General features: G+C 42.4%; 1 protein-coding gene across 13 annotated transcripts in view; it reads left to right on the top strand.

Moving 5' to 3' along the window:
• MYO1E (myosin IE) overlaps positions 1-15,725 on the top strand; it is a 226,931-nt gene that overhangs the window by 146,241 nt on the left and 64,965 nt on the right. For 2 of the 13 annotated variants that reach the window (XR_015275813.1, XM_086848969.1), the window contains exon 1: positions 4,336-4,465. The exons of 7 other annotated variants lie outside the window; for them this stretch is intronic. Coding sequence is in view for 1 of the 6 variants with exons in the window: in XM_086848963.1 (XP_086705089.1) it covers positions 4,788-4,853 (66 nt within the window). In the remaining 5 variants the exon portion in view is untranslated. Of the gene's footprint in view, positions 1-4,335; positions 4,466-4,485; positions 4,854-15,725 lie in introns of those variants that run through there. 4 more of the 13 variants (XR_015275808.1, XM_086848963.1, XM_086848968.1 and 1 more) reach the window with 3 other exon arrangements.

Here is a 15,725-nt window from a genome sequence, read left to right as displayed (position 1 = left end):
ACCTGGCAAATATCTAGACTAACTTCATGTCCCTGTGTAGTTTGTGTGCACCTGTCTAGTGGTTTTTCCCTGCTAAAGGACTGCTCAGATAGCCAGTATTGTCTTGAGTATGTACATCTGGAGAGTAGGGCTTGAAAGCAAATTGTTGAAGCAAATCAATTGAAGTTATTTTAATTTTAAAACATAACATTTGTACCTCCTACTGCAGTCTTGAAAACAACATTAAAATGTATCTCCATGCTCAGCTCTCAGCCTGCTCTCTCCCTCTGGCCCTTCTCTGGCAATAGTGGAGGCCAAGAGATAGGGACAGGACAAATTCTTGTCTGTTCTTACACTCTTTCCAAGGCATCCACACCACCAGGATTTGAGTGGTCCTTGGTTTGAACCACACAGAAGCTCTTTTCATCTTGTGTTATCAGAGATCATTATTTTTTATACTTGTATAATTTGCTTGATCTTTCTAACTAAAGCAGTACTAACCTATTGTATTTTATATAATTACATCTTCAGTGAAATTCATACGGAACATGTAAATTTATTTTCTTAATGGCAAATTCCTATCACAATCTTTTTATCAAGGTACAACATCAATAATATTAATTTATTCTGGAGTCTTCAAGTACCTTCACTCATTAATTGAGCCCCACTTAATCACAGAATTACAGAAGAAAACAGTTTAGGCTGGAAGGGACCTTAGAGGGAATATGGTCCAACTCCCTGCTCACAGCAAGGCTAATTTTGGTGTTGGATCAGGTTGCCCATCACAGCATAAAGTTTTCATCTTAAAAGCTTGTGTAAGGTTGCAAAAAATCTCCCTCTGACAGAAAAAAAATAACCCTTGTAATTTTGTTGTTGTAAATGTATTATGCTTAACTGAATTCAGTCACAAAACAGGAGGCAGAACTCCTCGGTTACCAAGTCTTTGTGGACTTCTTCCAGGTTTACACCAGCTTTGCAAATAACAGCATTATTCATACGTTTTGATTTGCAGTTGGAGAAAAATTCAGCTCCATGAATTCTAAGTATCTCTAACATCTGAGGCTTCTCTTATTAAGATCCAGAGTGAAAGAGACACTGCTATTTTTCCTCAAAAGGCCTCAAACCAAGCAGTGGATGTAAAAGGGCTGGTGACTGTTGCTGTGCTTTTTATTCCAGTGATACTTTGGATGGGCACGTTGAACACTTTCAGGACATGTTTTCTGAACAGGAATGCTGCTCTCAATTGAGGTCAACAACAGAGAGGAAAGAAGAAATTTTATTAGGCACAGAGAGTTGAAGAAAGCTATAATGATTATATTATTTTCCAACCTGTCCTAAGCACCGAAATGATTTCATCACATTTTAAGTCATAAAATTCTGCCTTTGTTTTATGCATGCCATTTTGTTTCTCCCTCCCTATATTTCACAAGAAGAAATTGCTGAATCCATTTTTTATTTCCTGTAAGTAGAATTCTACATGCTCCAAGTGTAACTGAAGGCAGAGTGTAAATGCAGTGTAACTGCATTTTAGAAGAAAATGTTACAATTCAGAAGTGTCTGTTTATTCTTTGGAAGGCAAATACAGGGAAAAAAAACTACACTGAATTTTTCAAGTTTTCTTAATCTAATATAATTTGTTTTTCTATTACACAAGTCTATCATCTTTGTAAGAAATACCAGATTATGTGGTTTTCTAACTAAAAGAATGATGTGTTGTTAAGGGTATTAAGCCTTATTTTAATAGCTTTCAAGTATTAATTAAATTATTAATTAAATTATTCTGGTCAACAGAAGACAAATATGTGACTTACAAAACTTATTTCAATTATAGTCTTTAAGTAAGAGAAAAGTACTATTTTTTCCCCTTTGCTGTTATTTTTAGCCAGTTAGAAAGCAGTCATAGCAGTTCTTATTTCATCACAATTTCTAATCTTTTCCAGATTCACTGACTTCTTGTAAGAGTTATTTCTTTCTGAAGCCACAATAATGTTTTTAGAATGGAGAGCAAGGGAAAGCTTTATTCTGTGGCTTTTCCAGAGATAAAGACCTTGTTCTTTTTTCAGTCAGTTTAGTGTTTCTCCAGTTTAGCACCAGGCTGATCCCTGTTTGGTGCTGGCATGCAGTGTTGCTCAGGCAGTGGGTAGGTGGAAAGGCACATGTGAGTTGCCAGCTGCACCATGTAGTCACTTCAGGGAGTGCTGAGCCTGGACCAAGCCCTGCAAGCCCCAAATGTTGAGCTAATAAACCTCCTGAGCCACTGAAGTGAAGCTTCACTTAAATATTCCTTAAATATTTCCCCAAAGCTTAGCACTAGTGATCAATATCAGGAGAATCAGGCAGAGCAACTGTTTGCAGCTAGAAAATATCCTCAAAATAATTCTTGATGTTAGCACTTCTGTGCATGAGCTGTAGGTGTTACTAACCAGACAGACTGTCAGACAATACATGTGCTGAAAAAAACTGATGTGAGTTCTTGATACAGGGAATTTTTCTTAAATCTTTTCAAGTGGGATCTTTGAAAGGTATCCTGTCCATACCGATGTTTTGATAGAAATGTCGCCAGTTCTAATTTTTGTGCATAATTTAAAAGTACAGGGGCTCCTCTTTAATCTGCTAGAACTCCTCAATATGAAAATGTGTGTTCTGCCTTTCTCAGAGATGAATTGTACATTCTTAGCTGGAGGAGCCCAGGCATGCAGACCATTCAGGCACATCACCACTGACATTCAAGAGGAAATGCTTTCCCCTGCTTCTGAGCAAGGATATTGAATAAGTATCATTCAGCTAATATAGGCAGCTTGGGAATTAGATGTTTATCATTAAAATAAGCAGAATGTTTAAAGGCATGAAAAGAGTTTATTGTGAATTAGACTGTGCTTGGTCCACCCGGTGCTTACCAAAGGTTCATGCAGATGCACAGCACCAGTTCTTTCAGCTCCACAAATTTTGTTCAAAGTCATCTTGTAGTCCATGTAGAGTAGACAGACACAGTGGCACATTCATTTTAGTGAACTCAGGACCAGTTTTAATTAATTTAATTTCAATTAGCTGGCCAGTGTGGATGCACTTTCTAACTATTATTCCACAGCCTTGTTTCTCGTTATTCATAACTTGTTATAAAGCTGTTTCTATGTATGTAAACATACATACATACAAATATCCATGTCTTAAGAAGATTAACCTGTACATTACACAGACTTACATCCAAAGCAAATACAAAAACCTACAAAACCTGTACTGATTTTCTATCTTCTGTTGGCCCAGTATATACTCTCTGGACTCTTGCAGGACTGTTTTCACTGCCTTTTATCAGTCTCATAATTTTATGTAACATATCCACGTTCAAATTAAATACTTGCTTATGCTGAATCTCTATATTAGTGTGGACACTAGTCTTTAGTTTTTTTCATAAAAACAATGAAAATCGAATACACATATTGTGTACAAACTACTCCCTATTTTTTCTAATAACTGCACTGCTTCTTAGTCAGAAATAAACTAAATTCCAGTACAATCTATTGATGAAAGGCAGGATCTTTATCCGTTAGGAGTAGTTTTCAAAGTGGTTGGGAAGCAGTATCAACATATGACTCGGGGTCTGGCTGTCGATATGATTTTTCCATTATGTTGTTTCCATTTTACTTATATTCTGGCTTAGAAATGGCATTACAAACCCATTAGAGCCAACAGCAGCGCTTCAAGCCTGAGGTGAAATGTTTAAGAGGACCACAGCAGGCAGCTTCGGGCGGCTCTACCGGGGTGATCGCTCACACAGCGCAGCCCCTGGAAGTTACTGCTTGTGTTCTGCTCACAACGAGCTGAGCAACGCGGAGCGGATGCCTGCGGGCACCTGGCTTGTTTCGCATCTGTGAGATGCCCGTAGGGCTCGTTCCAGCACCCACCCGGTGCCAAGATGCATCGTTCTTTCCAGTGTTTCCAGGGATTAGCAGCACCGCAGTTCTGTGGCAGCAGCCTTGCGGGGGTCCGGCCGCCCCGCTGGCTTAAGGCCCGTCAGCGCCGTGCGGCGGGTGCTCATCCCGGTGCTCATCCCGGTGCTCATCCCGGTGCTCATCCCGGTGCTTATCCCGGTGCTCCGGGAGCTCGAGCCCTGGGCCGGAGCTCGCGAGCCGCGCGCGCCGGGATTCCCTCAGGGAATGACGTCCCGGCGCGCGGCCATTGGCTGCGCCGCGCCGAGTTCTCCATTTATGGACACGGAGCCGCGCGGGGCAGCCCCGATCCCGATCCCGGTCCCGGCCCCGCGCCCCTCGTTCCCCCCCTCCCGCGTCCGTCCCGAGCCGCTCGGGCCCGGCCCGGCCCGGCCCCTGCCCCGCGCCGCTCGCCCTCCGGCCCCGCCCCGCCCGGCCGGGAGCTGCGCGCGCGGGGAGGGCGGAGCCGCTGCCCCCTCCCCTCCGCCCGTCCCTCAGTCCCGGGGCGCCGGCGTGTCTGGGCAGAGCCGCGGGCAGCGCAGCGCCGAGGAGCAGCGATGGTGAGCGGAGAGCTCGGCCGGGGCCGAGCGGGGCCGGGGCGGGAGCGCGGCCGTCGCGTCCCCTCGCGCGGTGCCGGGAAGGGGCCGCGACAGCGTTCCGTGTCCCGCTCCTGGCCGGGGAGCGGTTGTGTAACAGCGCCGGCCTGCGGGAAGCCGTGCCGTGCCAGGCACTTGCCGAGGGCCTGCGGACCGGGTCGGTGCCCTTAGTCCCGTCCCGAAGCCGCCCGTCCCATCGCGGGGCGCGGGCAGGGCCGGCGCCGCCTGGGAGCGCGAGCCGCGTCTGCCGCCCTGTCCCGCCGCTTGGGACCCGGACAGGACTCGGATGTTGGTGGCCTCGGGTGGGACGAATCCCGTGGCACGGGGACGCCACGGCGTAGTCGAACAACAGGTGACGCCTCTGGTTCTGAGGGCGCTGGTAGAGGGGTTTCGGGGGCAGAGCCGCGCCCCAGCCCTGCCGTGCCCAGCGCTCCCGCCGTGCCCCGTGCCGGGCTCACTCCGGTCCCGGTGCCGGTGCCGGGCTCACTCCGGTCCCGGTGCCGGTGCCGGGCTCACTCCGGTGCCGGTGCCGGGCTCACTCCGGTCCCGGTGCCGGTGCCGGGCTCACTCCGGTCCCGGTGCCGGTGCCGGGCTCACTCCGGTCCCGGTGCCGGAGCACTCAGGTGTGCCGCAGAGGCGGCTCCCGAGGCTGGGAGCTGGGGCACCGCCACCGCTGGGTCCGTGCGCTGCTGGTGCGACGAGGGGACGCGATGTCAGGAAAACACCTTAGTCCTAGATTGAGGGAGAATTGAGGTTCGGCAGGTGAACCTGGTTTGTCTTTAGTAATTGCCTCCTGATGATTGATAAAAGCTTTCATCCTGAAGTAATCCAAGTAATGATTATGTCTACCTGTTACACGAGAACTAAGAACAAGTAGTGAAGAATCCTTTGTGGTAATAAACTAGACTAAAATCCGTAACTTTTAAACACGTAGTTTACTTAAAACTGTTCTAAAGCAGAGTTCTACAGATTTGAGCGTTAAGATACTTGAAAAACTTCTGCAGTATTTCTGCTGTAGCTCAATTAAGGTTAAGATTTAAAGACTGACCAGCCTAGTTCTTGTGTATTCAGGACTGTACTCCCAATAAATACCTTTTCAAGGATGACTTTCTTACTGCTATTGCTTCTGCTTTGACATCCTGAGGCAAGTCAAGTTGTACCTTGTTAGATCTGTGTGGAGCACAAATCTTTGCTCTAAATAAAGCATTGCAGAAGTTAGGAAGCTAAAACTTCTCTTGAAGTCGGGGATGATACCAACTAGAAAAAAGACAGCTAACTAGTTCTTATAAACCTGTTTTTAGTAAGGAGTTTTGAATAAGATAGGTGCTTGTGTTCCCTGGGGGTTGATTGTTTTGCCAGATGATTCAGATCAACTCGTTAGCCTTAATCTTTACTCCTCAAGTACCTGCTGTGTCACTGACACCTGTGGCACCTACAGGCTCCTTGGCAGAGGCTGGATCATTGCTTACACTGCTGACATGTTAAATGGGGTTGGAAGTCTTCGTTGCAGGTGCTTCAGATATGTCTACCTGTTCCCAGTACTACTTTGCGATCACTATGCTAGTTGGTGTGCTGTGGGCTCCATTCATTCCTTTTTAATGAAAGGTTTTCATCAAAGTGGTTTTTGTAAATTCATATAACTGGCAACATATTCTGTGATATTTTCTTTATCAAAATAAGAGAATTACTTTCTTCCACAAGATACGCTTTTTAGGGATGTATTTAGGCAGTTATTGTCCAGATTTTAGTTTGATACTGAAGTAGTTTTTCATTGTCATATCTCAAAATAATATTAATTGCATTTTTATATTATTGATAAGTAACTATTACAACAAAACCAGAAAATTATGTTTTTGAAAGTGCTGCTTTTTCAAATAATTATGCCAAAACAATTGTTTGATAGTCATTAGAAGGTAGTATTTTGTAACTTAGTTGGCAGGATTGCCTGGCAGGACTAAAAATGACTGCTGATGAACATGAATCATGCTACTAATATCCTGAAACTTTATATTTATTCTCTGTGCTGTATAAAAACCTTGCATTATTTCTCTTATTTTTGTCTTAACACTTGTGGTGTCTGGAGGGTGAAAGAAGGTGAACTTTTACAAGTGTTTTGTGTTTTCTAAATCGAGTCTTTTCTGCAATATCTTCTTCACTGTAGACCTGAGAGTGATCCTGTCCTGTTGTGGCCGGGTCCCCCTTGCAGGGTGCTGTTGGTGCTTCAGGGCCATCTGATGGAGCAGGGTGGTGTCCCTGGTGTGTCCCTGGTGCCTTCCCCAGTCCCTGCCATGCACTGCCCCCGCCCAGCTCAGATGGCACACTGCGAAGCTCTCTGCACAACACATCTGCTCCTTTTTGCTGGTTTATTTTTAATCCAGATCAATATCTATGTGAAGTTAACAGGGTGGCTGCAGGAGGAGATCTGCAAGCATGGAATGGGTGAGCTGTTTCATGGCAGTACAAGGTGGGAATGAGCAGCAGCAGGGTACAACTGTAGTAAAGCTGACAAATCTAAGGAGCATTAGGCAGCTCGGAATTTTTCTCTTGAAATGCATCCGTTTTGTTAGCTTTGTGTTTCAATGTTTTAAATAATAAAAATAAATTGTAAAAGCTCTAACAGCTTAGCTGAAGCTTTTAAATATTCAAAAACTGCGTATTGTCAGTGCCAGGTAGTCCCACTCCAGTGAAGGACACTATCCATAATATGCAGGAAGCCTCATGGTGAAACTAAGCTGGAACTTGCTTGAAAGGGAAGCATATGGGCAGCTGAACTTTATGCTGTTACACTGTGAGTTAGAGCCTTCATGTCATGGGGTACTTCACGGAGATGCATTGGAGGGTCTTGAATTGGATAGAAAATCTGTACCACGTCACAAAAATCATCTTGAACCTTTCATTTAAAGTAGCTCTTTAGTCTTCAGGGAAAGATTTGCTCCCCAGAGTAGTGTCAGGTGGCTTTAGCTCTCATAAGGATAAAACTTTGAATGTCAATCAGCAAGTATTTTCTAAGGCATAAACTGCTGCTCTATTTAGAAAAAACAAACCAACGACAAAATCAAGTAAATGCTCCACCCCAACAACAACCCATCAGTAATCAACTTTGCCTGCTTTTGCACTATCTCTGTTCCAGAGTACTTCTGCTGAGGTTTTGTACCAATTTATTGGGCAGAGTGAAAAGGGAAAGCTCCCAAGAGAAAGGATCAGCAGTATCTGGATTGGCTCACAAGTTGTTGAGCAAGCCAGGGTTGTTTAATAAGCTTATGTTAAAAAACCCAATGTGTTTCTATGCTACCTTTAACCAGTATTTCAGCACTAAGCTATTTTCTGTAACACTGCAGTCAGTATGTGCATTTTATCTGGGCGTACTTGGTGTCTTCTTGGTTCCACCTCTTCAGCAAATATGGAAGGCTGATTTTTAAAAAGGAACCTTTTTTTAGCAGTTTGACATCAGAAGAGGGCAGATATTTATAGCCCAGTCCAGCAAGAAGATGAGAATGTCTTGATTCCATGTAGTGCCTATGAATATCTTCAGAAATGAAAGACTGGATTACCCTTGCTGGCCTTTAGGATTTTAGGATTCAGTCCTGAAATAGTGAAATGTGTGATGGGAACTGGGGCCTTATACTGTCTTAAGTCTTTTTGTTTTCTGCAGGGAAGTCACAAGCAAGACAGTGACGCTTCTGTATTTGAAGGGTGCTTTTCTGTCTGGTGCTGCAGACAGTAGCCTAAGCTCAAACCTTGCTTTCTGCCAAATGTGGAATACTAGGAAGGGTAACAGCATGTGCTTTGCATTATGTCTAGAGGTGCATTAATGGAAAATCTTCCAGCTATATGATGTTTCTTTCTGGCTGATACATAAAATACACTAAAGCACAGGAGTACTTGATGTGTTTTGTTTAGGCTTGCATTGTGTGCATGCTTGTTTTTGTTTCTAGCTTAGACCTCTAGAATGATTATGGATATACTGTGTATGTTAGAGCACGTTTTCAGAAGACACTAATGTATGCAGAATGTTACTCAAATGCAACTTTTGCAGCTGAAAACTGAACATGTGATTGTGTGTGTGTATCTTAAGCAATTTTCTCATAATCTCTTTTGCCTTCCAGATACATTTTTTTTTTCTATTCTACATACAGAACTTATTTATTGTGAAGGAAATGGAATGGCAATACTACTAGTAGTTAAGAAAAAGTGGCTGCAAATAGTTTAACTAAACTTAAAGAAATAACATTCACCAGTCTCACTGCCTTGTTCTTAAGGCATTGTTTCACATGTGGCATGGGTGAAGTTAAAAGGAATTTTGTCATGGTTAGCACATGGAATGTTAAGCTTTTATGAGTGTTCAGTAAAATCTTAGTAATGCTCCCATTTTAACATTGAAAGAATGTTACCTTGTTTGAAACATTAAAAAGTTGTACATCTCCTTAGAGAGCTGTTAGTATCACCTTTTGTAATAATTTAAATTAATTTGACTTCACAAATACCATTATTCTCATCTCAGTTGTAGGAGTTAGTCTAAAAGTGTCATTTATTTAAATGGTCGTGCTCTGCTCTAAGGTATATTATAAAAAATAAAGGTTTTGGTACTCCTAATTTCAGCATAAGGAATACAAAATTCCTGTGTGTTTGGATTTGTATTCTAAATATAGTATGCATATATACGTTAATGATACTAATGTACAGAACATGTAAATAAACATCTTCAGAGTTGCGGAAGAATCCTTTATATTAATAAAGCCTAACTTAGTAGCTGCATGTTGTGATGAGGAAGGGAGCAAAAAGAGGTGATTTTTCCTGCTGGGCTCCCAGCTGTTACTTTGCCAGGCTAACCCTGAGAGTGAGTTTCCTGTAGTTACCTGAAGAGCTCTGACACAGATCAGTGCAGTTCTGCTGATGAAGACCAGCCTGGGATTGTCCTGAAAGTTGTCAGACTTTTGCTTTACCATTTGTTTCTGGTTATTGCCACAATAAATGGCTTAAAAATGGCAAATTCATCTGCTTTCCTTTTCAGTTTCCTAAAGCACTCTTGTAATGCAATACTTCTGGTTTTTTTAGGAAGCTGCATTCCAGATCTAGGTGGTGTGTGGCTACTGAAAGGTATTAAGAACGGTGTTAGAAAAGGATTTTGCACCTGATTAACAAGGGTTTTGTTCTGAGAGTTAACTGTGCTAGACCAAAAGCAGTAAAATTGAAGCAGTTTTTGGAGCTGGGAGGAGCATGTTTGTATTCGTGTGTGTTACAAAAATGAGGATTTGGAAACTATTTCAGTTCCTCTGCAAGTGCAGAAATCCGGGCACAGACTTTGGTAAGGAAGGCTTGGCTTGCATTACTGGTAACTTTGAATTAAGCCACTTCGTACTATCTAAACTCTCACCATGAGTATAAGCAGCAAAGTTTACCCTAGCACAAAAGGCTAAACCTTTCAGGGAAAATCATATAAAGGTTCTCTCACACATTTCCTCATCTGCTGAACACCATTCATTTCTTCACTACCTATGGTCTCCCAAGGAGCTTTTCTGGCTGATGCTGGTCACTAGCAAATGACCAGCATTATTTTAAACTCTGATGGAAGTGGGTTTTTGTACTGCCTGTATATGGGGAGGTATTCCAGGTCTGTGGAGTGCCTGCTGACTTTTGGACCTGCTGTAGTCAGGAGACTCTGGATAGCTGTAGTGTGTTGTTTGGATGGCTGTAAAAGTATTTGTAAATACCAGAGAAACATGGCAGGAAGTAAACAAGATTTTTTTTCCCTTCAGATGAGAACTGTGAGCTTTCTCTGAGGACTTGCTCAGACGTTCAGCTCGAACTCAGCCTCCTGTGGCACTCCTGGGGCAGCTTGGGTGTGAGGAACTGTAATTTAGTCAGGCCTTCCTGAGCTCAGTTCAGTCTTTCCCATCTCCTACTCCCTTCCCCACATTCTTGAGATGCCAATTACTGTCCTGCCCAGGAAGTATGGTTGTCACTCCTCTCCTGACTCATCCTCGTCTTCTAGCTTTCCTATCCTCCACCTACTGCTTTCCTCCCTCCCTTCTTCAAACTGTGAATGCCCCCTGGGGACACCAGGTGTGCAGTCAAGTCCTGGCAGTGCAGGCATCCATTCTCTCTGCTTGACTGAGTCATTTCTGTGATCAGAAAAGGCGTCTTGGTCTACAGCTTTTTCACACTCTGAACCTCACAGGTGTTTTCTGCTCATTCTGTTAAGGGTGCTTCCTATAAATGTGTAAATAGCTTTGGGGTTTGATGGTGTTCTCTACACAAGTACCTCTAAACCCAAGATTCCGCAATGTAAACAGTTTAGGAAGAAGGGTATGGTCAAGATTTTTTCCAAAGACACAGCAGCATTTATTTGATACTAAAACCACTCATGGATTGTGTTCATAAACTATAAAATGTAATTTAAAAAAAAAAATCCTGAATTTAATTTTTACTTGAAACTAAAAATATGTTTTAAAACAAAATAAACATGAGAGCTGTCAAGGCAAGCAATGTTGGCAATTGGAGTGTGAGTCAGAGCTATCAGAAGTGATGCTAATAGGGAAGCCTGCTTACAAGGTGCTTTTAAAGTACAAAGGCTTATCTATTAACATAACTTACTAAATGTGAACTTGAAAGTTAAAGCCAGATATTAGCAGATCTTCTGGTCAAAACTGTCCTGGAAGTGTCAAAAGGATTAGAAAATAGCTCTGGTGCTCTGTTCTCCTGTCAAGTGTGTCTTTTCAGCTGCCAGAAGTGTCTGGTGAAAGCCATTTCTGGCTTCCAGGGGATCAGTGCAATGGCTTTGGGATGGAGTGATGATAGATGTTTTTCTTTAGACTCCTTCAAAAAAAAGGAGACATAAACAGTTTATGCAAAAACATGTGCTACTAGAAGCTATTTTCATGCTTTTTTCAGCAATCTGAAGTCTAAATCAGAGGTTTTTGTTGGCATCCTTCAAAGAGGATTAGCAGTCTCGTAGTGACTTGCTACACTTGTCCCTGTACAGGAAGTGTGGGGCTTTTTTTCCTTGCCAGCTCAGAACCACTCACTGAATCAGTCATCAGCTGAGCCTGAGTCTGTAACCACTTCTTGGTCAGCCTTGTCTAATTTAAGTGTTGAAGTCATACTCAAGTCTGAACAATGCCACCTGATACCTTCTATAAAACAAGCAAAATGTTTTCAACAGCTTTAAAGTCTTTCCTGCTTGTCTTGTAAAATATGCTGCCTGATGTTTGATCTTGCACCCTAGGAGAGTCTTCTGCTTTTAGTCTGACATGCCACAACATTTGTGAGGCTTTAAATTCTAGGCAGTTCACCAATGCACACTGTTATCTTTTATAGAGATTGATGTCTTTTCCTGTGCTTTGAGTTGGATATTGCTAATAGCAGAAATACAGAAAGATGGAAGTTGGAACCTCTTGTTAGTAGTATATTTGCAGTGCCAAGCAGTAGTCAAGAACTTGTCTCATCTTGTTTTGTTTTGGTTTTTTTTTTCCTGCCTTGAAGGATACAAGTCTGCACAAATACCTAAGTGCTTCCAAATTTGCTTTTGTAATAATTTGCAGCCCTGTGTTATTCCCAGCTTTGTAAGGAAGTGCACAGATGCAAAGTGTGTTTAATGCTGCCAGTGCATTTGGAGGCCCTGGGGTTGTGAGTCCTGCTCATTTGGTGTGGAAATACTACTGCTCTGGGGGGAACATTGTGAGGGCAAAAGTTTACCTAGTTTTTGTAAATATCTTTCAGCTGTTATGCTCCTTCTGACACACACTGGCATGGTCACCCCTGATTGCTCGGGTTTTGGACTCATTGCAGGTGTTTTGATATATGAATAGGAAGATACTTCCTTTGCTAAGTGAAAGCAGTGTTCTTGAGGCATATTGAAATAGAACTTGTGTTAAACCTAATCTATTTGAGGAGCATTTGATTTGTCCATTTATTAATTCTGAAAGAATTTGTTTTCCTGTACTGATACCCATCTGTAATCAGTATATACCTAAAGAAAGAGAAATGTGCAAAAGTATTTATAACATTAATTGAAAACAGTCATAGTTAGACTACAGATATACTTAAATGGGGAATTAAAAATGTGGTTAGATTCATTCCAGAAAGGATATAAAGCTACAAACCCACCTGTTCGTTCTTTCAGAGCACAGAGGTATAAGCTGTCTACATAGTCTTAATTAGTAGATAAATCTATGGCATTTCTGGTAAGAAAAAATAAACATGGATTTTGCATAATTATTTCTGCTGTCTAACTATAGATTATGTTTTTGAAGGAATGAGTGATAGGATGCAATCATCTAGGAAAAAATAATTAGTCATGGGAATCCATAGTTATATTAGACCCTTGTATTATACTTAGTTCTGTATTTTTTGTTGACTCTTGATAGTGCAATTTTTATGAGAACAGGTTAAATGAATACACCACTCCTGTCAGGGAACTTCTGATATCTTTCCTACAATAATTTGAATAAAAAATTTGGCTACAATGAAAGCTGATATATTACTAAGCATTATTTTATTACACTTGCCTTCAGTACCATGAAATATCCCACTTCACATGTAAACTTAATTAGTTCCTGAATTCTGAGTTGCCTGAATCCGAGAAAACAAATATTTGACTTGGCCAATTAAAATATAAAATATCCACTAAGAACAGACTTACTTCAGTTGGGTTTATTTTCTTCACTTAAAAACTGTGCCTTACAGTTGTGTTTCCACGACTTGATGCTGTGTTGTTGGTAGTCTCCAAAGCCTTTTTCAGTGCTTCCCCTTGAGCATACACCAGGAACTGCTATATTGGTTAGTAATTGCTAGATTCAGCAAACCAAAGTTTCCTACAAAAACATTCTGGTCTTTGCAGTGGAAAAGCAAAAATAACTTCTCAGAGTAGGGCAGTTTGGATGTGTTCAGTTTTTGAGGGGATCCTGGCTGGTTTTTGTGTATCCTGCAGGACTTGAGCAGACTGAAGTAAGGTGCGTTTTTGGAATTGATTTGCCCTGGTGGAGGGGGGAGCATCAGCCTCCTGCTATGGAGGAGCAATATAAACCTGCTGAGAAATCTATTGCAGAAGAGCTAAAAGTGCATAATTTTCTCCTGAGCTGTACCCAGACTGTTGGCCATTATTTGCTCTGCTGTCTGTTGGCTTTGCAGAGCATCTCTTCCTGCTTTTTCCTGGGGTAGTTGATAATCTCAGCTGTCTGCAGGCACCTTTGCTGGGTGTACTGGTGGCACTGGGACATGTGCTGCTGTGAGGAGGGAGGGACTCCAGCTGAGGATGGCACTCAGCAGCTCCTTGGGCGTTTGGTGGCCAGTACTTGCCCATGGCTGAGGGCAAAGCCCTGGCAGGACCTGTGGTTCAGAGCCCTGGCAGGACCTAGAGCCCGTGTTGGTGATCCTTGTTACAGGAAGAGACTGCCAGCTAATAGAGATTGGAGTAACTTCTATGTACTGTGCTATTTGTTATGGTTTTTTAAAAGGATTAGACCTGACCCAGGGAAAAAAGTGAACTGGGATGTTTTGTAACAAATGGAGATCCTGTAATGGCTCTGTGTGTATGTGGAGGTCTGAGCTTAGGTCTGGCCTTGAATGAGCGAAATCTTGAACTCCATTTGAAGCAGAGCTGGGAGTGGGGAGAATGACTTCATTGTAGGAAAGGCCACTGCTTTTGCTGTTCTGCTGTGCTTCAGTTGTTTTTTCTCAGCATTTGGTTGCTACCACAGTTTGAAGCATGAACTGTTTTCAGATGAGAAGGAAAGCAGGGATAGGTCTTCAGCAGAGCAAGTCAGGTCAGAAGTGTACCTACAAGTGGAAGAAGACTTGGCAGTACCCGAGTACCCAGTATCTGAAACTTGACATAATGTTGAGTACTTGTTTCTAACAGCTGAACCTGGCTTCTTAAGCAGCTTAGGTATTTGTCTATAATTGTTACTCTTGTCTCTGAGCATTCTGTAATATATATCTGCATAGCAATAATGGGCTAGATTCAGTGCATTGGAGAAAATAAGAATTTGCCCAATTTGATACTTGCTTAGAAATAACAACATATAACAACAACATAATAATAACGACAGCATATATTCTGGTATGCGGTCAGCAAAACTTAGATTTGATAAAACTGCAGGGGCTTCTGTTGTAATTTTAAAAAGTATATACATTAAAGGAAATTAATCTGTTCTGGATTGAAGCTGCCTCCAAGCACTCAGAATGTGTTCTCTACAGCCTCCAGTGACTTTGACCTCAGTCTCAGGAATATGTAGTGAAGTGTGTGAGGCTACAAAGTGTTGAAATTCAGTAGCACAGAGAAAGTGGATTAATTATTTCACATAGATAGGGCTATTTTTAACTGGCAGGTCTAATGTTGAAAGGAGTACTTGGTTTGCCAGTTCCAGTGTCAGTAACCCAGCTGACTGCTCCAGGAGCCTTAACGCTGTTCCCTTGAGTACTATTTGTTAGAGCTTTTCTAGTGGTAATAGGAATTCTGGTTCCAGAGTTCTTAATGCCTCAAATACCAGCACACCCAGTCCACAGAGACCTGATCTCAATATGCAGAATAAGTTCATGACCAGCAGTGGTTTCTTCCTGTCATTTACTTTGTGTTTTTATTCTTGGTACATTCTAGGAGCACTTGAGAGGAAGTGTGGCAGTGGCTACTTACTCCCATATTTGGTATTATTCTGGACAGAATGGACATCCCTTACTGAAGGAGTGGGGTGATACAGTGTTCCTGGACAATCTAACCTGCCTCCCACCACAGCTTAATCTTGGCAGAGTCACAGGGGGGTGCATTTCCTTTGCAGCTGTGCATGGTGCAGTTTTCTGCCTGGAGTTACAGTGATGGTTGGTGGCACTGGTGGGGTCCCTTAAGATAGGTGGTCCTGTCCCTTCACAGTACTAAAAACTTGTATTTACATGGTTACAAATCCTTGTTCTCCAGTAGAGCTTCTGTAGCTCTACACAGTAGTTGTGGTATATTTTGTGTTATAGAGTAGGAATTAGTGAGTGTTACTAAGTACTATAGTGAAATGAGCACTCAAGTTTTTAACTGTAGGAAAGGAAAGAATATTTAAAACATTGACTCACTTGCATCTACTGACTTTCTCCTTGGTATTTGTCCTGAGACTTTTACCAGAAGGAGCTCCTGTCTTCTGTACTGATTTAGGGGTGGGGAGGGAACCCCAAGCCCTAAATCTGCTTTCTTAAATAGTCACTATTAAAGCCATATTGGGAAAGAAGCAAATACAATATA

The sequence above is a fragment of the Cyanistes caeruleus genome, chromosome 13 (genome assembly GCF_971803275.1).
Source record: "Cyanistes caeruleus chromosome 13, bCyaCae1.hap1.1, whole genome shotgun sequence".
In the NCBI taxonomy this organism is placed as follows: domain Eukaryota; kingdom Metazoa; phylum Chordata; class Aves; order Passeriformes; family Paridae; genus Cyanistes; species Cyanistes caeruleus.
Note: the sequence above shows the minus strand (reverse complement) of the source record. Positions and strands in the feature narration are given on the sequence as shown.